General features: G+C 41.9%; 2 protein-coding genes across 3 annotated transcripts; one reads left to right on the forward strand and one right to left on the reverse strand.

The window, feature by feature from the left end:
* The first annotated feature begins 67 nt into the window (after window positions 1-67).
* Window positions 68-10,448, forward strand: LOC123724479 (selenide, water dikinase 1). Of its 2 annotated transcripts, none has more exons than XM_045688258.1 (10): window positions 68-342; window positions 4,700-4,828; window positions 5,141-5,237; window positions 6,756-6,859; window positions 7,073-7,180; window positions 7,302-7,456; window positions 7,629-7,719; window positions 7,916-8,015; window positions 8,149-8,361; window positions 8,484-10,448. In XM_045688258.1, exons 2-10 carry the CDS (start codon window positions 4,733-4,735, stop codon window positions 8,696-8,698), a joined length of 1,179 nt encoding a protein of 392 aa, XP_045544214.1. In that variant the 5' UTR covers window positions 68-342; window positions 4,700-4,732; the 3' UTR covers window positions 8,699-10,448. The 2 variants fall into 2 exon arrangements, with proteins under 2 accessions (XP_045544214.1, XP_045544215.1); XM_045688259.1 differs by having other exon boundaries at window positions 253-356.
* Window positions 10,449-12,221: 1,773 nt separating this feature from the next.
* LOC106561238 (carnitine O-palmitoyltransferase 1, liver isoform) lies at window positions 12,222-22,123 on the reverse strand. The gene is made up of 19 exons (XM_014124962.2): window positions 21,857-22,123; window positions 20,580-20,739; window positions 20,197-20,336; window positions 19,870-20,041; window positions 19,602-19,703; window positions 19,305-19,442; window positions 19,079-19,156; window positions 18,871-18,978; window positions 17,150-17,234; window positions 16,754-16,949; window positions 16,484-16,669; window positions 15,535-15,640; window positions 14,808-14,924; window positions 14,492-14,656; window positions 14,257-14,391; window positions 13,491-13,643; window positions 13,220-13,333; window positions 12,966-13,058; window positions 12,222-12,843 (listed from the first exon to the last, which is right to left on the reverse strand). The coding sequence occupies exons 2-19, from the start codon at window positions 20,718-20,720 to the stop codon at window positions 12,757-12,759; spliced, it is 2,316 nt and encodes a 771-aa protein (XP_013980437.1). The 5' UTR covers window positions 20,721-20,739; window positions 21,857-22,123; the 3' UTR covers window positions 12,222-12,756.
* Between the last annotated feature and the right edge of the window lie 1,473 nt (window positions 22,124-23,596).

A 23,596-nucleotide genomic window follows, 5' to 3' on the forward strand; every position in this document is an offset into this window, starting at 1 on the left:
ATCCATTGTTGACTTTTTATTGCCAGACTCTGCGGTTCTTTAAAGGGGAGGTAAAGGCGCCAGTCTCCTTGCGAAGGACCCTTTGTGATCTCGTGCTTTACCTCAAGATTTCTCCCGTTGTGATGACGGTCCTCACCTTGTGATATTATCTGATGCATGTACATCTATTTATTTTATGCATTTCCTAACGCGATAAAATGAAATATATTCAGTTGTAAAACAAAAAATAAAAGTTAATAGATTTTTCGTCAGGCTATCTTCAAGGACACCCGATTTACTCCAAATGCATTCTGGTACTGTTCCTTCTCTTGTTTCTGGAGACCCGCCGCTAAAGCAAAACCGGTAAGGATAAACTGGTGAGAGCAATTAAAGGGGAAATGTTATACGAATATAACTCTGGTTCAGCCCTATAAATGCAAAGGGGGGGTATTTTACATATATGTAATGCAGTATATGATTACAAACTGTGTGCAAATTGCATGTATGGCGTTATTTTATTGTTACAAAGTCTGTTGTAGCACGTCTCGCATGGCGCTGTACAGGAAGGGGTTAATTTTTTCCACCGCCGACATTTTTATGTACTGCTTTCCCGGTTACTTCGAAACATAAAATGCTATTTTTCGTTCTGGTCTCGCTAATTTAAATGATTAAGAATACAGTATTGTTTTATCCGCTTTTTAACTGTTGTATGAAACCCGATTAGTCACACAAACGATGTCCCACTTGATTAATAGTTAGCACATCAGCTAGCTAAACTCATTGATTAGCAAACAGGCTATTAGCTAATGTTAGCTCTCTGGCAGGCTACAAGCATGCAGCTGGAAGACAGGAAAAACTCACACAATTATTGCTAAGATTGTTTTAATGTCTGTAGATAGCTAATTGATTAATATTGGTAACTTTTGACTGCCGGAAATGATTTGGCTGAAAATGTCTGGTGCATGATTTAATTTGAGCCGGCGCACACTAGCCCAACTTCACATCCTCCTCGCACTGTTTCAGAAGCCAAACTCTGACTAGGACCCCAAGCGCAACAATTTATCCGGAGCCATGATAAAATACAGGATCACACAGTGACGCAAGATAGCCTGCAACTGGGATTGTGTTTAATATTTAATGTATTCAATTTTTGTTTTATTTAGCCATCAAATTGCCCGAGACCAGATCGACTAGTTAGGTCTGATTCTATGTCCAACGTCCACGCTTCTCATCAATGATATATTCTAGATGACTGACAGGAGGCGCTGTTTTGAATCCGCCGCGCCTCCATCTTGGCACTCCCCCAAAGTTAAAAAAAAATATTATTTTGGATCTTTAGAAATACATTTATTAATGTCTACATTTGTTTAGACACGATTATTCTATTAGACCCCTTAATGCATAGTTTAATGTGTGCTAAACATAAAATAAACAAAAACATTTACCATCTACCTTTTAAAAAAGTTTTAATGTTACTGTCCCTGCTACAACAACAAAATACTTAAATACATGTAATTTTGTCCCTGAAACATTTAATTGAAATACTGTAGAATTCCATTCATTCCTATGGAGGACTGCTTCTTCTGGTGAGTGCCAATATGGCTAACTTGGGGCTTCAAAGCCTCTTATTGGCCAATACATAGAATCAGCAAATTAAGGTTTATATATAAATCATTGCTTTTAATGTCACAGCAAAGTGAAACAGATGTGAATAAATACATGGAAACTGGTCTCTGGTTGCTATGTCAGTGAGTGGTCAACAAAAACAGTTTTTATACTCTGCAGAACTAGAGGAAAACATAGCCAAAACGTGGTTTCACATTGAGCTATGTGTTTTCTCACCTGTACAGGTGTTTATGTTAAAGGATATCAATGGAAGACTTGTGAATTTGGCCAAAACTACAGGTAACTGCCAAAATAAAGGAAACACCAACATAGTGTCTTAATAGGGTGTTGAGCCACTAGAACAGCTTCAATGCGCCTTGGCATAGATTCTACAAGTGTCTGGAACTCTGTTGGAGGGATGCGATTCTACAAGTGTCTGGAACTCTGTTGGAGGGATGCGACACCTTTCTTCCTAGAGAAATTCCATCATTTGGTGTCTTGTTGATGGTGGCGTAAAACGCTGTCTCGGGTACCGCTCTAGAATCTCCCATAAGTGTTCAATTGTGTTTTGATCTGGTGACTGAGACACACAACCTTTAAACCCCCTATGCTACTTTGAGACCCCTCTTTCAAAGTGACTAAGACCTCTTCTTGCTGTGGTAGCCAAAATAATGGGCAACTGGGCATTTTTACACATGACCCAAAGCATGATGGGATGTTAATTGCTGAATTATCTCAGAAAACCACACCTGTGCGCACTAGAACAATCAAATACTAGCTCTCCTTTCTTAGACGATCTTTGGAACAATCTGTGTGGATGGACTTATCCCACATAAAAAAATCTAACAGACACACATTATCACACATGTACACATATACGCTGCTGCTAATTTCAATCTATCCGATGCCTATTCACTTTACCCCTCCCTGCTACATGTACATATCTACCTTAATTACCATGTATCCCTGCACATTGATATGGTATTGGTAATCCTTGTATATGGCTTCATTCTTGTTTTATTTCTTGTTCTTTTTTCATTTAACTGCATCATTGGTAAAGAGCTTGTAAGTAAGCATATCACTGTAAGGTCTACAACTTCTATTTGGTGCATTTGACAAATACAATTTCATTTGATCTAAGAAATTAACTTTTCCCTTTTTTGAGTGATTCATTTATGATTTATTGGATTTTGCAACAAGTTCAAGCCATTGATCAACTGATTCAGCTTTAAAGATACAGTGGCTTGCGAAAGTATTCATCCCCCTTGGCATTTTTCCTATTTTGTTGCCTTACAACCTGGAATTTAAATGTATTTTTGGGGGGTTTGTATCGTTTGATTCACACAACATGCCTAACACTTTGAAGATGCAAAATATTTTTGTGAAACAAACAAGGAATGAGGAAAAAAAATGAACACTTGAGCGTGCATAACTATTCACCCCCACAAAGTCAATACTTTGTAGAGCCACCTTTTGCAGCAACTACATCTGCAAGTCTCTTGGGGTATGTCTCTATAAGCTTGGCACATCTAGCCACTGGGATTTTTGCCCGTTCTTCAAGTTGGATGGGTTCTGCTGGTGTACAGCAATCTTTGTCATACGACAGATTCTCAATTGGATTGAAGTCTGGGCTTTGACTAGGCCATTCCAAGACATTTCAATGTTTCCCCTTAAACCACTTGAGTGTTGCTTTAGCAGTATGCTTAGGGTCATCGTCCTGCTGGAAGGTGAACCTCTGTCCCAGTCTCAAGTCTCTAGAAGACAGGTTTCCTTCAAGAATTTCCCTGTATTTAGCGCCATCCATCATTCCTTCAATTCTGACCAGTTTCCCAGTCCCTGCCGATGATGTTCTCGGGGTGATGAGAGGTGTTGAGTTTGCGCCCAGACATTGTGTTTTCCTTGATGGCCAAAAAGCTACATTTTAGTCTCATCTGACCAGAGTACCTTCTTCCATATGTTTGGGGAGTCTCCCACATGCCTTTTGGCGAACACCAAACATGTTTGCTTATTTTTTCTGGCCACTCTTCCGTAAAGCCCCGTTCTGTGGAGTGTACGGCTTAAAGTGGTCCTATGAACAGATACTCCAATCTCCGCTGTGGAGCTTTGCAGCTCCTTCAGGGTTATCTTTGGTCCCTTTGTTGCCTCTCTGATTAATACCCTCCTTGCCTGGTCCGTGAGTGTTGGTGGGAGGCCCTCTCTTGGCAGGTTTGTTGTGCCATATTCTTTCAATTTTTTAATAATGGATTTAATGGTGCTCCGTGGGATGTTCAGTTTCAGATATTTTTGCATAACCCAACCCTGATCTGTACTTGTCCACAACGTTGTCCCTGACCTGTTTGGAGAGCTCCTTGGTCTTCATAGTGCTGCTTGCTTAGTGGTGTTGCAGACTCTGGGGCCTTTCAGAACAGGTGTATATATACTGAGATCATGTGACACTTAGATTGCACACAGGTGGACTTTGTTTAACTAACTATGTGACTTCTGAAGGTAATTGGTTGCACCAGGTCTTATTTAGGGGCTTCATAGCAAAGGGAGTGAATACATATGCAGGCACCACAGTTTTTTGAAACAAGTTCTTTGTTTCACTTCACCAATTTGGACTATTTTGTGTATGTCCATTACATGAAATCCAAATAAAAATCCATTCAAATTCCAGGTTGTAATGCAACAAAATAGGAAAAATGCCAAGGGGGATGAATACTTTCGCAAGGCATTGTACATACATTTTAGTTAGATTAGTTTTTTGTAAGTTCACTCACTTTGGACATTTTTGAGATATAAACTAATCTTCATTAATAGCACTTTGAGATACAAAATTATTCTTCAACACTATTGATAGCCGATGGTAAATTGTTCTAATCAAATGTCTGCATAAGCATCCACTATGCCTTTACCTTTTCAGTTTAGTAGTAGTTACACTAAAACAGAATATTTAATGTTTCACAACCTCTTTCCTTTACTCATCCCTCGGTCCTTCTCTCCTTATTTGCTGTATCCTGATCCTGGATGCTAATTGGTTGAACAGAGAAGAGATGTAGTCAGGGGTGACTGTCCAGTGTTACTCCAGCCATGTTTCTCATCCCTCTCTCCCCTTCTCCCTATCTTCTGTCCTCAGGTTATTGACTGAGGTCCCAAAGTGTCTCCAGCCATGTCTGTCAGAGAGTCGTTTAACCCAGAGAGCTACGAGCTAGACAAGAGCTTCAGACTCACACGCTTCACTGAGCTCAAAGGAACGGGCTGCAAGGTGGGTTTTTCTACACCCCTGGCGCTGTGAACAGATTTATTAGGGTACATCGAAGACTGGCTACTGGTGTAATGGCAATGAATAGAATGTTATTGGCCACTTAGTCTTTGCTGCTTTCAAAAGTGTCCTTGCTGTGTCTCTAGCGTCAACATTAAGTCATGTTTTGGAGCAATGAGCAGACATTTACTTTATTTTTATAACTATACAATGTAAAGTTTGGTGAGTTTGAGAAAAGCACTACAAATGCAACACATTAGGATGATGATTAAGCTTGACTTGTAGTTCTGAGGTAATCTGCTTGTTATTCCATAGGTACCCCAGGATGTGCTACAGAAGCTTCTAGAAGCCCTGCAGGAGAACCACTATCAGGAGGATGAACAGTTCCTTGGAGCCGTCATGCCCAGACTTGGTATGAACACACACACACTTTATTCACATCCATTCTTCAGATAACTTACAGTTTAACCTCTATGGGCTAGGTGGGACGCTTGCGTCCCACCTACTCAACAGCCAGTGGAATCCTGTGGCGCGATATTCAAATACCTTAAATGCTATTACTTCAATTTCTCAAACATATGACTATTTTACACCATTTTAAAGACAAGACTCTCGTTAATCTAACCACACTGTCCGATTTCAAAAGGCTTTACAACGAAAGCAAAACATTAGATTATGTCAGCAGAGTACCCAGCCAGAAATAATCAGACACCCATTTTTCAAGCTAGCATATAATGTCACCAAAACCACAGCTAAATGCAGCACTAACCTTTGATGATCTTCATCAGATGACACTCCTAGGACATTATGTTATACAATACATGCATGTTTTGTTCAATCAAGTTCATATTTATATCAAAAACCAGCTTTTTTACATTAGCATGTGACTAGCATGTGACTAGCATTCCCACCGAACACTTCCGGTGAATTTACTAAATTACTCTTGATAATCGTTTACAAAAAAACATAACAATTATTTTAAGAATTATAGATACAGAACTCCTTTATGCAATCGCTATGTCCGATTTTAAAATAGCTTTTCGGTGAAAGCATATTTTGCAATATTCTGAGTAGATAGCCCGGCCATCACAGGCTAGCTATTTTGACACCCACCAAGTGTGGTACTCACCAAACTCAGATTTACTATAAGAAAAATTGGATTACCTTTGCTGTTCTTCGTCAGAATGCACTCCCAGGACTTCTACTTCAATAACAAATGTTGGTTTGGTTCCAAATAATCCATAGTTATATCCAAATAGCGGCGTTTTGTTTGTGCGTTCAAGACACTATCCGAAGGGTAAAGAAGGGCGACGCGCCGGTAGCGACAAACAAATTCAAAATATTCCATTACCGTACTTGAAGCATGTCAAACGCTGTTTAAAATAAATTTTTATGCGATTTTTCTCGTAAAAAGCGATAATATTCCGACCGGGGAAACCCTGTTTTCGTTCAAAGACTGAAAATGTAAACATGGTGGAGTCTCGTGCACGAGTGCCACAGTCTCATTGTTCTCAGATCGACCACTATCCAAATGCGCTACTGTTTTTCAGCCATGGCCTGCAAAGTCATCATTCAACGTTCTGGCGCCTTCTGAGAGCCTATGGGAGCGTTAGAAAATATCACGTTATGCCAGAGATCCCCTGTTTTGGATAGAGATGATCAAGAAGGCCAAGAAATAGTCAGAGAGAGCGCTTCCTGTTTGGAATCTTCTCAGGTTTTGGCCTGCCAAATGAGTTCTGTTATACTCACAGACACCATTCAAACAGTTTTAGAAACTTTAGGGTGTTTCCTATCCAAATCAAACAATTATATGCATATTCTAGTTACTGGGCAGGAGTAGTAACCAGATTAAATCGGGTACGTTTTTTTATCCGGCCGTGCAAATACTGCCCCCTATCCCCAACAGGTTAATAATAACTGTTCTTTGCAGGCATTGGTATGGACACCTGTGTCATCCCCCTCAGGCACGGGGGCCTTTCTCTAGTCCAAACGACAGACTACATCTACCCGATAGTGGACGACCCCTATATGATGGTAGGTTCTCATTCTGTACCCCTCATTGTGTTAATGTTTTCAGGCATACCTTACATGCTTTAGGTCCTGTGAGTATCGTATAGATTGAGTAGTTACTGAGAGCTTTGGACTGGAGTCGTTTCTTTCACCTTGAGCAGAGTATGTGTTATCTTCATTCATATCTACAGTAAATCATGTCAATAATGCCTTCTTTATTCCTGTCTGTTTCTATAGGGGCGAATTGCGTGTGCCAATGTTCTAAGTGACCTGTACGCCATGGGAGTGACGGAATGTGACAACATGTTGATGCTACTGGGGATCAGTAACAAACTGTCAGAAAAGGTGCATGGCAACACACACACACACACACACACACACACACACACACACACACACACACACATACCAATGTGTAGCACCCAGCCACTAAATAGTCCCTCCCATGTCTCTGTGTCCCTGTCAGGAGCGGGACAAGGTGATGCCTCTGATCATCCAGGGGTTCAAAGATGCGTCGGAGGAAGCAGGCACGTCTGTTACGGGGGGACAGACAGTTCTTAACCCCTGGGTGGTCCTGGGGGGGGTGGCCACTACGGTCTGTCAACCCAATGAGTTCATCATGTAAGAACCCTCTCCTCACAGACAGCTGCCCTCCTGTCTTTCACACTTTTGGGGATTTCACTATTATTCAGATCTCTCTCTCTGAGCCTCTAAACTCTAATTGCTTTGATCATGTGAGCTGTGTTGTGATAGTAATGATAGCTATGGTGATGTGGTGTCTGCTGTCTTCCAGGCCAGACAACGCAGTGCCAGGAGATGTGTTGATTCTCACCAAACCTCTTGGGACTCAGGTGGCTGTGGCGGTACACCAGTGGCTGGACATTGTAAGTCTCAACACACTAACCTCTCCTTTGATTTACTGTATTGTAACTTAAACACTAAAATGTCAATGTAATGAACAAAACGTCTATCCGTCAAAAAATATCAACGGGAGGGACAGTTGGACCCAATCAAAGCTTTATCAGTCATTGCCATGCCTCAAAAGTGGTCTAAAATCGTATGTATATGTCTGTCCCTCAGCCTGACAAGTGGAATAAGATCAAGCTGGTGGTGACTCAGGAGGATGTAGAGCTGGCCTATCAGGAAGCTATGATGAACATGGCCCGGCTCAACAGGACAGGTACACACACCGCCCGACTCAACAGAACAAGTACCTGTCCTCAAGTTGTTCTCCCCCCTTCTCTCCTGTCTAACTTCTACCATTGTTTGGATGAATGTAATGTGAATATTGATGTAGTTGTTTTTCTCTCCAGCTGCAGGTCTGATGCACACCTTCAACGCTCACGCCGCCACTGACATCACTGGCTTCGGGATTCTGGGCCATGCCCAGACATTGGCACGGCAACAGCGTAGCGAGGTCTCATTCGTCATTCACAACCTCCCTGTGCTCGCCAAGATGGCCGCTGTGTCCAAGGCCTGCGGGAACATGTTCGGACTCATGCACGGCACCTGCCCCGAGACATCAGGTATGTGTGAATGTTTGTGTGTCTCTGGCCGTGCATGTGTTTTTTGTCGGCCTGTTGTCTGTCTAGGTTCTCTCACCTCTTTCACACATATACTCATCAGCCACCTCTGTCTCTATCTATAGGGGGTCTGTTGATCTGTCTTCCCAGGGAGCAGGCAGCTCGTTTCTGTGCTGAGATCAAATCTCCTAAATACGGCGAGGGCCACCAGGCCTGGATCATCGGCATTGTGGAGAAGGGCAACCGCACCGCCCGCATCATCGACAAACCACGAATCATCGAGGTCGCTCCTCAGCTCTCCACACAGAATGTCAACCCCACACCCGGCGCAACCTCATAATACCTCCCCTGCAATGCAGACTGGAACCACAGAGCTTGGCCCAGGTTTTTTTTTAGACTCATAGAAAACCATCCTAGAGTGTGTCAAACGTATACACGTGTGTGTATATATATATATATATATATACACACAATTAACTGGGTTGAGGTGTATGTACACCTGCCTCAGACCGTCAGAAGCCTTAGGGGCAGGTCATCACACAATGGATGCAGTATCAACAAAAACATCTCTAAAAAGAAAACAACTAAAAATCCATTTGCCTTTTGTAATCTGTTATGTTTGACTGAAGAGGCAGGCAGCTTCTGGGTTTAAGAATAGATTATGATTATCCGATTCTGTTGATTCATTTAGAATCTTTAGGAGACTCTGGGTGTCCGTTGCCTCTTGGGCTCTTTTTTAAGGGTGCTCGTTCTCGACAAGCATGTGTAAGAGTAAAAAAAAAAAATTAAGCGATGGGTAGTGATATAGCGTTTTTGTTTGTCCGTTCACTTTGTGTACAGTTTAAAAACTTTAGTTCTAGTTTAAAGCTGTAACAGATGCCTGGAAAGATTGAAAAGTTACTGTCAAGAGAAAAGAGTGAACATAAGGGTTGCTTTTTTTACTTTCACTTTTTGTATCCCCCCCCAAAAAACGAATAAATCAAATAGATTTTTATTTTCTTGCCAGTTTTACAAGAACACTATCAAATTGATGGATCTAAAGGAATGCATTATCAAATTGGACTCCCCTCTGTTCATATTGCTGTTTTGTACTTCTAATCAGTGATAGAATCAGTCACAACAAGGACATTAAATCCATTCTGTCATCTTACAGGCAATAAACAGAACATCCTGGTATAGTTTGGTATACTCACCTATGGAGATATGATCACACTGAGTAGGATTTGGAAGAAGTCTGAGCATGGTGTCTCAACTCTGTTGCATTGCACACACCTACCTTTTAAGGAAGCAGGTATCGTAAGAGGCAGATGAAACGGTGAGTGTTCAAGTCTTGGTTGACACTTTGCTCCATGAAAATAGTACCAGTGCATCCATCTGTAGCAGAGCTTACACTAGCTGATTTTCTATAGAATCTTCCAGTACCTAGAGGTTCCATACAATTTGTATACCGGTAGTGTACTTTGCTCAGATTTGCCAACACTAGTATTTCACACTATCCCAATAAATGTACAATCTGCATCTAATCATCCTGGTTGGGATAAGTGTAGTCTTAGGCTTCAAATCAGATGGAGAATTAACCAGCATTGGCCGACATCTGCATAGCAGATGTTTTAAAGTTGTGACTGCGGTATGAGATATTCTATCGGGTGAGTGGCTGCTTCTGTATGTCACAAACCACTCCCTTAATCCTACCGCTCTAGAAAGTGTAGGCTATCGGTGTTTAGAAATAATTTATAAAATGTCAAACCATTGATGTTAGGCTAATGCATGTTTTCATGTTAATTTGAATGGGGAATTTATACGGTATCAATCTAATTCAAGTGTTTGAACTTCTAACGTGGCTGCATGGGATGTTTCAGTGTATCCAATGGCAGTGTCCACAATAAGGTAACACAATGAGACGCTTGTGGATTTGACAGCTCTATGCAGTTCCCACACTGCCAAAACAACTGCTATGCAGATGTCAATCTGATTGAATCTAGCCCTTAGTACTCTCCAGTCATCTGATGTAAGGCCTTTTCTAATGTCTGGTACCATAAAGGGTTGTATGGCACTGCTTACAAACTGAAATAAAACTGGATCCTCTCTTACACTGAAGGACTGCGTTTGTTCTCTCCTATAGTTTCTTAAAGCAGGATGTTGTCATTATGCCATGTAGTAACTAAGTACTTTGCACACCAGAATGTAATTCCTCTGCTATACATGGCAACTGGAAATGTACGTGGTGTAGTTGGCCACACAGTTCAGGTATGAGAGTATACATTTTTATGTGTCCTCAAGTCCAAAGAAGAGGTAAAACAAACAATCAACATATTCTTTATTATAATATACTCTAAACACATACGGTTGAAGTCTTAAGTTTACATACACCTTAGCCAAATACATTTAAACTCAGTTTTTCACAATTCCTGACATTTAATCCAAATAAAAATTCCCTGTCTTAGGTCAGTTAGCGTCACCACTTTATTTTAAGAATGTGAAATGTCAGAATAGTAGAGAATTATTTATTTCAGCTTTTTATTTCTTTCATCACATTCCTAGTGGGTCAGAAGTTTATATACACTCAATTAGTATTTGATAGCATTGCCTTTAAATTGTTTAACTTGGGTCAAATGTTTCGAGTAGCCTTCCACAAGCTTCCCACAATAAGTTGGGTGAATTTTGGCCGATTCCTCCTGACAGAGCTGGGGTAACTGAGTCTGGTTTGTAGGCCTCCTTGCTCGCACACGCTTTTTCAGTTCTGCCCACAACTTTTCGATAGGATTGAGGTCAGGGCTTTGTGATGGCCACTCCAATACCTTGACTTTGTTGTCCTTAAACCATTTTGCCACAACTTTGGATGTATGCTTGGGGTCATTGTCCATTTGGGACCAAGCTTTAACTTCCTGACTGATGTCTTGAGATGTTGCATCAATATATCCACATCATTTTCTTCCTCATGATGCCATCTATTTTGTGAAGTGCACCAGTCCCTCCTGCAGCAAAGCACCCCCACAACATGATGCTGCCACCACCGTGCTTCACGGTTGGGATGGTGTTCTTCGGCTTGCAAGCGTCCCCCTTTTTCCTCCAAACATAACGATGGTCATTATGGCCAAACAGTTCTATTTTTGTTTCATCAGACCAGAGGACATTTCTCCAAAAAGTACAATATTGTCCCCATGTGCAGTTGCAAACCGTAGTCTGGCTTTTTTAAGGCGGTTTTGAAGCAGTGGCGTCTTCCTTGCTGAGCGGCCTTTCAGGTTGTCAATATAGGACTCGTTTTACTGTGGATATAGATTATTTTGTGCCTGTTTCCTCTAGAATCTTCACAAGGTCCTTTGCTGTTGTTCTGGGATTGATTTGCACTTTTCGCACCAATGTATGTTCATCTCTAGGAGACAGAATGCGTCTCCTTCCTGAGCGGTATGATGGCTGCGTGGTCCCATGGTGTTTATACTTGCATACTATTGTTTGTACAGATGAACGTGGTACCTTCAGGCGTTTGGAAATTGCTCCCAAGGATGAACCAGACTTGTGGAGGTCCACAATTTTTTCTGAGATCTTGGCTGATTTCTTTTGATTTTCCCATGATGTCAAGCAAAGAGGCAGTGAGTTTGAAGGTAGGCCTTGAAATACATCCACAGGTACACCTCCAATTGACTCAAATCATGTCAATTAGCCTATCAGAAGCTTCTAAAGCCGTTACATAATTTTATGGAATTTTCCAAGCTGTTTAAAGGCCCAGTCAACTTAGTGTATGTAAACTTCTGACCCACTGGAATTGTGATACAGTGAGTTATAAGTGAAATAATCTGTCTGTAAACAATTGTTGGAAAAATTACTTGCCAAAACTATAGTTTGTTAACAAGAAATTTGTGGAGTGGTTGAAAAACGAGTTTTAATGACTCCAACAGAAGTGTATGTAAACTTCCGACTTCAACTGTACATACGATTCAGATATACTTCCTTATATATTACATCACTTAAATACTCAAAACAGTGCTATTTACAAGTGTACACATATTACAATCAGATGCAAATACTACTGCCTCTGAACTAAACAGATGCCTTGCCTATCCTTAATCTACATTACTATATCATATGTTCTTTAAAGCTACCAAGGCATTTTGTGCTTCATTGCTCTTGCCAGAATTGGTTCAATACTATGTTAAAAATTCACTGCCATTTTATAGAAGGGATTGTGCGAAATAAAGTCAAAATACTTTATTAAATATTTATTTCTACAAAACAATTCCCTCCTGCTAACTGAGTAAATATCCAAAAGATCTATAACTTGACCCATTCTAAAGCCGTTACCCAGAAGAGACTAGTTGTGACCCGCCGTTTTGGAAATAATGTAATGTCACAGAGCATGAAAATGTGGTATGAAGTCTATAAAGACCTTTCAGACTGTCATCACATCTCTTTCTTGTCGTTTTGGTCAAATAGCGCACGAATGTCCAGCATGGCCTGTCGAATGTTCTGTCCAAAGCGGTACGAGTCCTACAGAGAAAGAGACAGACAGTTGTTTGACCTGATAAAGATCCAGCTAGATTGCCATTAAGGTAGTATGTAAGTGCTATATACTCTATGGTTCATCATGTAGTGTGACACAATGGTCTCACCGTCTCAGGGCTGGAGAACTTGCTGGAGATGTGGAATGTGATGAGGTTCTCTCCTACAATGATGTAAGAGACGCCATAGCCGTCATCAGCCACCTGGGGGCGCAGGAGAGACAGTACCAATCACCCCTAACTCTGACTACATAGAAGTAAGAAGCAGACAGAAGAAGTAACAGAGGACACAATGGTAGTAGGACTTGAGAATCTGGTCCCAGCTAATTTCTTGTGTGTGTGTTGTGTGCGTGCGGTAGACTCACAGGGCCAAACCCCCCTCCTGCACCCACGTATCTTGGGAACTTGTTGATGTCGACCATGTTGAGCTGCTGTTGAGGAGTCTGACTAGTGGACAACCTCCAGGGCTCTGACAACACCTACACAGGGAGAGAGAGAAGGGGAAGGGAGGGGGGGGGGGGGTCAATTGAGAAGAAGGGTAAGTGTAAATCTCTGATATCATATCACTTGGCTGCCAAAGTATAATTTAACACATATAATGGTGTTGACTACACAAACACTCAGAAGTGAGCTGACCTGTTTGAGGAATGGTGAGTCGATGTTGAGGTACTTGGACATGATGTAAAGACAGAAGAGGTGTCTGTCGATGCCAGAGCCTGTCATGGCCAGACGATACATGTTCTGGTGTTTGTCTGCAGCCTTCCGGAAGAGATCCAACCTCTGGGCACTCTGCTCACAGAAACAACAGATGATATTCAATCAAAACCCAGATCCAGCTAAAAAACACAACAGATAGTGCAGTGGTGGCCAGCCCTCCACCTTCAGAGCTACTGGTTTTGCTCCAGCCCTATTCAGACACACATGATTGTACTAATCAACTGTTCATCAGCACCTTGAATAGCTGAACCAGGTATGTTAGTGCAGGGCTGGAACAAAAGCAAAAAGTGCATAGCCAGTAGCTCTCCAGAAGGAGGGTTGGTCATGCTTGCTCTAGAGGACACACTCCTCTCGCTAGATAGGTACAAGAAACAGACATTTGGGTCCTGGTCACCTAGTTCTCAGAGTCAGAATGACCTGAGCCTCACTGGCAGAGTTACATCATGTCACTGTCAATCAGTAACTCCCACAGACAAGGCTACTCACCTGCAGTGCTGCACCCACACTGTATTTAACCACAGATATAGTCAAACATCTGATGATTTATATCTAGCATGCATAGCATGTATGTGGAAGGGGACTGTTACTGCTCTTGTGCTGTCATTAGTGCATTCTATATTGCCTCTGAAATGATTAACAAAGGTACACAGTAAGAGAGGTGTGTGTTTAAGGTGTGTGTCCTCACCTTAGTGTTCTTGTCTTCCATGGCTCTGACGAAGGCTGTGGACTCTATGGTGCAGGAGCGAACCGTCTCTGTCCTACCCTCACGGAACATCCGGGTCATCGAGGCCTCATACGTCAGACAGAACTCCCCCTTATCCTACAATACATAGACAACAAATACATTCAGTTTATTTGCTTGAGACATGATATTGTTTGTCTGTTGTCTATTCATGGCTGACACACACACACACACACACCCTGAATTGAGCCAGCTGCAGTGCTAGCTGTATGAAGGCATCAGGACTGGTCCTACTCTTCTTGATCAGGCCCTTCCCAAACTCATCAAACAGGCAGCCATGGAAGTCCACGTCATCAGCTATCTCCTTGGCAACCATGTAGGAATCCTCAATGACCTCCTGGCACTGAGGGATGAGGAGAGACCAGAGACCAGAAAGGCTCAGACAAGACAGCCTGTAGAAACTACTGACTGGTCTACTGAACACAACACTAAACTAGCTTTCCCCTCTTTACTAAAGCTACAACTTTTGATCCCTAACACATTAGAAGCCATACCTCCAATGGAATGTCCCATTGCAGTTTGGCGGTGGGAGGCAGGCCCTTGTTGATGTCTCCTTTGCAGTGCCCCTCCTCTGTGTAACCCAGATGGAAGCAGTCCGTTGCTAGGACGTACTACACAGAGACAGCAGCACAGCAACCATTACATTCACACAACACAATTAATCACACCATGTCATATATTGTGTTTAAGAATAACATGTTTGTAATACATCATTAATACACCATCAACAGACATAAGCGGTCGCTAGGGGGCCCCCGACCTCAAAAAAAGGAACTCAGTCAGGGTCTCAACTTACTGTTCAGAGTAAGAATAGTAGAAAACACCAGGTGCAATTAGCTGACACAGCCATGTACATTTTTTGATTGGTAGTTAGTCTAGCCAGCTTGTAGTAATCATGGCCGAATACCGACCAGGCATGTGCCCAGGGGCCCTGACCTCCTGGGGGCCCACAGATTGTGTTAGTCATTCTCACTCAGATATCATATTAATATGACATAAGTCATGGCAAAATGTGTAGAATTTGGGGAAATTAGCTTTAAAACTGCAGAAATGTCTCTCTACCACATGGAAAATGGGTAGAATTGCAGGAAATTAGGCCTAAATTGTACATTTTTCTCCTCGCCATCAATAGGGGGGCCACAATTTTTTTGCCGTGAGGTGGGGCCCCCCAACCAAATCGCACTTAGGGCCCCCCAAAAGGCTGACCATCAATAACATTACCTCCCACATGTGTCCTACAATGGGAGCGTCTGCCCACGAGTGTTCTGCATTGACCCCCAGTTTACCATTCTTATAAGCAATCAGGGTGAAGGATTTGTCAAACCACCTGAGAGAGAGAGAAGGCATATCAGGTTAAACACTGAAACACACATCATAAAGGCAGTGCACAGAAAAGCAATATAGCGCTAAACTATCCTCTCTGAAATAGGCCTACTTTACAACGCATCTTTTCTGTCCCGTCCCACCTGTCATAGCACTTCCCGTTCATCTCACCTGTCATAGCACTTCCCGTTCATCTCACCTGTCATAGCACTTCCCGTTCATCTCACCTGTCATAGCACTTCCCGTTCCTCTCACCTGTCATAGCACTTCCCGTTCATCTCATCTGTCATAGCACTTCCCGTTCCTCTCACCTGTCATAGCACTTCCCATTTGTCTCACCTGTCATAGCACTTCCCGTTTGTCACACCTGTCATAGCACTTCCTGTTTGTCTCTCACCTGTCATAGCTCTTCCCGTTTGTCTTTCTCCTGTCATAGCACTTCCCGTTTGTCTCACCTGTCATAGCTCTTCCCGTTTGTCTCACCTGTCATAGCACTTCCCGTTCGTCTCACCTGTCATAGCTCTTCCCGTTTGTCTCATCTGTCATAGCACTTCCCGTTTGTCTCATCTGTCATAGCACTTCCCGTTCGTCTCACCTGTCATAGCACTTCCCGTTCGTCTCACCTGTCATAGCACTTCCCATTTGTCTCATCTGTCATAGCACTTCCCATTTGTCTCATCTGTCATAGCACTTCCCGTTTCTCTCACCTGTCATAATACTTCCCATTTGTCTCACCTGTCATAGCACTTCCCATTTGTCTCATCTGTCATAGCACTTCCCGTTTCTCTCACCTGTCATAATACTTCCCATTTGTCTCACCTGTCATAGCACTTCCCATTTGTCTCACCTGTCATAACACTTCCCGTGCAGCACGGACTTGGCGTACAGGTCCAATGATCCCAGCTTGTCAGGGTCGTAACCGTGCTCCTCGTCGTCAAGGGTGAGGAAGAAGGCTGACGTCTCGATGGCCTCCAGAGAGGCTTTGTTAACACCCTGGCTGAAGTACTTCAGACGAGCCCGCGCCCAAGGAACTCTGGGAGAGGATAAGAGGTGGACATTGTATTTCTGATGTGTGTGTGAGGAAGGAAGGGACTTTCGTGCCTATATGTGTGTATACCTGTTGCCGGCTGTGAGGGCAGCCAGTTTGAGTTCCCCAGGCTGTGGCTCCGTGGTGTCGTCGAGGATCCTCTGGAACTGAGTCTCCAGCTCAGAGGGCCAGAGGTGGCGTCCCCCGTAGTACAGCCACACCTTGAAGAAGCGGCCCTTATGGTACACCACCAGGTGCTTCCGGTCACTCAGGTGCTGAACAAAGTCTGGACCAAGGAGTAGGAGAGGGGGTGAGGACATAGAACATTATAAGGCGGTGGGGAATGCACACTTCTCTTGAATGATAGTTTTTGTTTAAGATGGTCAGAAGATGTGTCTGACACAAACTCATGTTCATATTGATTCATGCAACTACCCAGCGATAGTTTGATAGTGTTATGCCCCCAGAAGGCAGCAGCGTGCTCACCTGTCTCTATGCCAGGGATACGTGTGGTGTTGAACATCCTCTCCATCTGATAGGAACACATGGGCACCACCCCCAGAGCCCTCAACTAGAGAGAGAGTATGCCAAACAAAAACCATTGACTGCAAAGATAAACAAACCATACAACTCTATGCACAAGGACTACATTTAAAAGTCCAAAGCAGCCATTTCTATCACCATAACAAATAATTTCTGGGTAACAATTAAGTACCTTAATCTAACCACTAGGCGGCAGGTAGCCTAGTGGTTAAAGCATTGGGCCAGTAACTGAAAGGTTGCTGGATCGAATCCCCGAGCTGACAAGGTAAAAATCTGTTGTTCTGCCCCTGAACAAGGCAGTTAACCCACTGTTCCTAGACTGTCATTGTAAGCAAGAATTTGTTCTTAACTGACTTGCCTAGTTAAATAAAGGTTAAATAAAATAAAAAAATGTATAAACCTTACTATGCTTGGTCAAAAATGCACAGAAAAAGCTTCTTAGCAAAGAGCAATTTCTCAAGCAGGAATTTTGCTAGGACTGTCTGGGAGTGGTCTGAGTGAGGAGGGGAAAACTGAAAACTAGCTGTTAATGGAATCCCACTGACATTTTTGGTGGTATCATCATTTTCACAATATTATTCCAACCAGTGTGTAAATATATATATATATATATATATATATATATATATATATATATATATATATATATATGTATATGTATATATATATGTATCAAACAATTTCCATAGAAAAGTTTACAAAAACACATTTACGCGAAGTACAGTGCACAGTACAGTTTGGTAATAACGGTGAAATCTCCCTCAGTTTTTTAGGTGACCACGTTTTCCAAAAACTCCGAATTATCTACTCTGAATTATGATTCAAAGATCTTTGCAGAAAGAATGGGGTGACAGCTATGATATGACCACTTGAGTTTGAAAAAATCTATTTTGGTTATTGAACTACAGTAAGTGAAGTGGAATAACAGCCGATAACAGAATGATGGTAACATAACATAATGGGTCCATTTCATGACACGTTTTAATCACTTAATATATCATCAACCAAACTGTTATCAGTAAAAACACTATAACTAGGTAGGTCTACCTTTACTTTTTACCTCTGAACTTTCATTATCCTCCCTCCTCATAAGAGATATATTTTATTTTTATCTCAAAGATATGTGGGTATTTGGTCACAGAAATACAATATATATTAAACTTACAGAAGGCAAATCATTTCTGCAAAACAAAATATAAGTGTTGATATTTGTTATTGTGTTTTTATGTATTTCTAATAACTTAAAATACTTTTTCTGCTAGATGTTTCTAGGACCCCTTTTCCATGAGTTTGACCAAAGATCTAAGCCTTTGCTTATTCCTAATTTTTAGTAGGGAAAATGGTTGGAAAATGTATATATTCCTTAATTTCTCAAAACATACTCTTTGCTTTCATTTGACACCAAATTTGATGTGTTCCTATGGACTTCATAGGTTAGTGCTCATGGGGCTTTTGAAATGGAAATGCCCTAGACCAGAAACAAGTCGAAGGCAGTGGGAGGATGATTTAGGTTAACAGAGAAGGAGGGAGATGACCTGGGTTATTTAGGGGTAGAGAGAGAGCCGAGGGCCAAAAGGGAAATGGGGGAGGGACCTGAATACTCTCAAGGGTACAAAGAGGGAGAGAGAGGGGGTGAGAGAGACAAAGAGAGGGGTACTCGTTACCGGTGCATGTTCTCCTCTCTCTAGTTTGCGTCGGTACTGCAGCATAGCGTGAACCACATTCCCTGCCCGAGCTGCCTGTCTGTGTGTGGGAATCACGTACAGCAGATCCTAAAGCAGATCATCAAATACATCATTAGGTAAAGGTTACTGGATACATCTCAAGCAATGCCATGTTCCCTGTATGAGTACCCATATAGACATGTCTTACCATGGCGTAGAAGTTACTGTTGACCATGATGGGACTCCTGCCTCTCAGGTAGATGTACTCCTCCCACCAATCACTCACCTGTAAAACATCATCTATTACAATAATTTGTTCAACTACTAATTATTTGTTTTAAAGAGCACTTTGAGCACTCACCAAAACAGCTTAATAAATACATTTACCACATTATCGTTTCATGTAACCTGACATCACACTTCAAAATACGTACGTAGTTAGTAGCCCACCAGGATTTGAGGATGAGGTATTTCTGGAGTTTGGGTGCCTCGTCTCTCTTGAAGTCATTGGCCACCACCTCCATCTGGTTGTACTGCTCATCATCCAGCAGGGGGCGCACTGATTCCAGGTACTGCAAGGTCACATAGTGATTATATGACATAATACTGATATGTAGTGTACATATATGGTTCTACACTGGTCCTGGTCCATCACTTTCCTGAACAAATGTGATCAGTTTCATATTGTATTTCATCTAAGCACATGAGACACATAACCACCTCTCTCTCACCCTGGTTATGGTGTCGTCCACGCTAGGCACAGGTAGTCTGGGTAGGGAGGCCTGGAAGCTGTAGAGGAGAGGTCTGCGGCCAGAGAACATCTTCACCAGACTCTAAAGAGAAACAACACAACACAATGACTGGGTTAATTGTCAGAATAATCAAATACTCATGGATGAGATTAAGAACTCAGAAAATATATTGTCTTGATTCTGAACTATAAGTGAGCTGCTCTTTTGATCATGTTTCTATTGAAATAGAGACATTTGACAGACGTACCAGCCAGAGTTTGGTGCAGAAGCTCATTTTGCCGTGGGACTCAAAGATCCAGGCGTGGTAGGAGAGAAGGGCCTTGAGAATGTACCTCAGCATGAGGATGAGAGAGAGCCACAGGCCCGTGGCAAACAGGATGGCACTCAGCACTGTCTGGGTCTGCACTGTCATGTAGTCACTGGAGAGAGGAGAGAACCTCACATCTAAATGATGTGCATTGTCCTTTAACAGAAAATTCTTTCCACAGATACCCACAGTTATATACTTAATCTGAAAAAATATGCATCGCTCTTCCCCAATGCCTCTTCATCACTGTGTTATTTGCTCACTGACCTGACAGGCAGGGTCCTCTTGATGGTATCTATCATTCCCAGTGATGGGTCTATCCTGGCATACATGGTGCTCATGATGGCTATCACCGCGATCAGCCAACTGGATGGGCTGGCAGGGTAGACGCCTGTCAATATCCCATTCTGAAATAAAATAATTCAATGTTAATTTAGATCGTTAGCCTACAAACAGACCAACAAGGCTATTCCTGGATGTGCTAGCCTATGTCCCAGCCAAGCACTAGGCTACAGACACCTGATTCAATCAAGGCTATAATAATAACTTGAATCAGTTGTTTTAGTGCTGGACTGCAACAAAAACCAAACTAGCTATCAGATTCAGGTTTGGTAATGACTGTAGGGCTACTTAGTCATTCGAAAACAAACCTTAAATCTTATGGCGCGCTTTATCCATGACGTCACTCCCGACAGGTAGATATGTTTGAGTACCTCGCGGCTCAGGTGGAGGTCGATGCCGTCTGGGGTGACGGTGAACTGGAAGCCAACCGCCTGATGTGCCTCCGCCATCCCGGTGACGTTGAAGACCCTGTTAAGAGAGATAGATAGATAGACAGAGACGTTGAACTTCAATTGTTTACACACGTGAATTTATTTTTAAATGTTTGCTCTTGCACAATTATCAAACCAAACCAACTTTAGGCTAATGGATGGATGTGGGAATGAAGTTAACCCTTAATCAATTTCAGGTGAGAGAAACAGTGCTGCATTACCACATTTGCTACCTCCTTTTTTGTTGTTGTTGCAGTTTTAAAGCTAATTTCCTGGAATTCTACACATTTTGCCATTGCTTATGAGGTGTTCATATGCCATCTCAGGGGCCCCGTGGCACATGCCCTGCGTGCGCGTTCAGTAATCCGGCCCTCTTGTAATTTCATGGATTTGTTAAATATTTTCTAACTGTATGTGGAGGTCATAAGTCTGTTTATGTTGTGGCCCGGTTGACTGAAAAGTGGGCTTGGATTTCTTTTTCCATGTCATATGACGGGCCAGCAGCTAAGTGGGGCAAAGTTGAAATGCCAGATATAGCCTAGGCTACTGGCATGCGCTCAGATGTAGGACTGGTTTAAAAATATAAACACTGCAGACTAGGAAGAGTATGTGACGTCTACTACACCACAAACCACATAATGAAACATTTTGCAAGGTGAATTCATAAAAAATATTCCAATAAATAGGCTTTATCAGTGCCATAATACATGATAATACAGTTCCATCAGTGCTAAATTGATATTTCTCTAGTATAGCTGTATATTATGTGTCCAGTCACCTACATGTTTAGATTTAAGAAAATGTAGTTTTTAACAATATAAACTGAAGAATGACACGATTCATTCCCTTCAGCTAACATTTACAATAGTAAATTCATTATGATGATGCAGACTTCCTATGAATAAACATTTGTCTAGCCTCTTACACACAAATATTGTGTGGCACAAGGAGCCTACGCAATTACTAACTTTTGGCTTGCTTTGTTTGTCAAACATCTGAAATGCACTATACCCAACACCAACAACAAATCCATATGGTATCTAACTATACTAGGCTACGGTATTACATACATTAGTGTTTCATGGACAGCTACAGTAGCCTAAGAAATTATACATTATAGCAATCTAAAAACCAAACATTCAGTAATTCCATACCTTTTTGCTTAGGGATTCAATTCAAGCTTGCTGAAGTGAAACAGAAGAAGGCAGTGACTGTGGTTTCTCTCAGTGGAATTCCTCTGGGCCGGGGCTGAACCTCTCTGTGTTCTGTGTGTGATTCCTATGTCCTTGAAGTGGCTTTCCTCAGGTACTGAGAGCAATGCTATCCCCTATGCTTTCTCCCTTCCTCCCCCCTCTCTCTGTCTCTCTCTCTCTCTCTCTCTCTGTACTTCCCCTATGCCCCCCCCCCCAGACTTTTCTATCTGTAACTGGACACTATCTAGAGCTAGACTGTAACCTCACATGGCTGCTGAACACATAGTGTTCAAACCCCTACAGAGTACACCTATAAATACATTATGTTGATTCATCAATCTATTTACATATATATTAAGTTTCATTCAGGGCAACCAGTGACAAATGGTTAATTAATAATTAATAGTTATAAGGCAAGTTTCATCTCTCTGTCTCTCGGTAAGCAGTGTGTCTATAGTGGCTATGTTATGTAATAACCCACCATGTTCCGTTTTTATGTCACTACACCTGTGGATACCTCACTCACTGTTTTTCTCATGGTCTGACAGGCTTTAAGCTTTAGTCAGACACCCAAGAGTCCTGGGATTAGTTAAGATCAATGGCTTTATGTTTCAAATATGTTTTATTGCTCTTTAACCTCTATTTCACAAATACATTTGTCACAAAGTGCTTATTAGTAAGTAAACCCCCCAAAAAGAGAAAACAAAGGCAACGGTGGGAAAGGCAAACTCCATAGGAATTCTTTAAAAGGAAGGAAACGAGATTGGGAGCCTATCCTCCTCTGGGTAGAGATTTAACCTGTTGTGGATAGGGGGCAGTATTTTCACGGCCGGATGAAAAAATCGTACCCGATTTAATCTGGTTACTACTCTTGCCCAGAAACTAGAATATGCATGTTATTAGTAGATTTGGATAGAAAACACTCTAAAGTTTCTAAAACTGTTTGAATGGTGTCTGTGAGTATAACAGAACTCATATGGCAGGCAAAAACCTGAGAAAATTCCAAGCAGGAACTGGCCTGTCTGAGAATTTGTAGTTCTTTTGATTCTCTATCGAAACTACAGTATCTGTGGGGTTACGAAGCACTTTCTAAGGCTTCCATTGGCTCTCTAAAGCCTTCAGAAAGCGGATTGAGGCGTCTCCTGTCTCTGGGCAGAGTATAGTAGCTCAGTTTCTCAGTGGTCTGCATTCACTGAGAATTGTTTTTAAAATCTGACATAGCGATTGCATAAAGGAGTTCTGTATCTATAATTCTTAAAATAATTGTTATGTATTTTGTCAACGTTTATGATGAGTAATTTAGTAAATTCACCGGAAGTTTTGGGTGGGAATGCATGTTCTGAACGTCACATGCCAATGTAAAAAGCTGTTTTTTATATAAATATGAACTTGATTGAACAAAACATGCATGTATTGTATAACATAATGTCCTAGGAGTGTCATCTGATGAAGATCATCAAAGGTTAGTGCTTCATTTAGCTGTGTTTTGGGTTTTTGTGACATATATGCCTGCTTGGAAAATGGCTATGTGATTATTTTTGGCTATGTACTCTCCTAACATAATCTAATGTTTTGCTTTCGCTGTAAAGCCTTTTTGAAATCGGACAATGTGGTTAGATTAACGAGAGTCTTATCTTTAAAATGGTGTAAAATAGTCGTAGTGGCTATGATACGGGAGGATTAGATAGATAGGCCTATGGC

The sequence above is a fragment of the Salmo salar genome, chromosome ssa10, assembly GCF_905237065.1.
Source record: "Salmo salar chromosome ssa10, Ssal_v3.1, whole genome shotgun sequence".
NCBI lineage: Eukaryota > Metazoa > Chordata > Actinopteri > Salmoniformes > Salmonidae > Salmo > Salmo salar.

Bases quoted from the DNA above. Each gene is read 5' to 3' on its own strand.
- LOC123724479 (XM_045688258.1), top strand. From the start codon at position 4,733: ATGTCTGTCAGAGAGTCGTTTAACCCAGAGAGCTACGAGCTAGACAAG. The intron at 7,720-7,915 runs GTAAGTCTCAAC...TCTGTCCCTCAG, and splicing joins TACACCAGTGGCTGGACATT to CCTGACAAGTGGAATAAGAT. The intron at 8,016-8,148 runs GTACACACACCG...TTTTCTCTCCAG, and splicing joins GGCCCGGCTCAACAGGACAG to CTGCAGGTCTGATGCACACC.
- LOC106561238 (XM_014124962.2), bottom strand. From the start codon at position 20,720: ATGGCGGAGGCACATCAGGCGGTTGGCTTCCAGTTCACCGTCACCCCA. The intron at 15,641-16,483 runs GTGAGACAAATG...TCTCTCTCTCAG, and splicing joins CACGGGAAGTGTTATGACAG to GTGGTTTGACAAATCCTTCA. The intron at 14,925-15,534 runs GTAATGTTATTG...GTCTCTGTGTAG, and splicing joins TTGTAGGACACATGTGGGAG to TACGTCCTAGCAACGGACTG.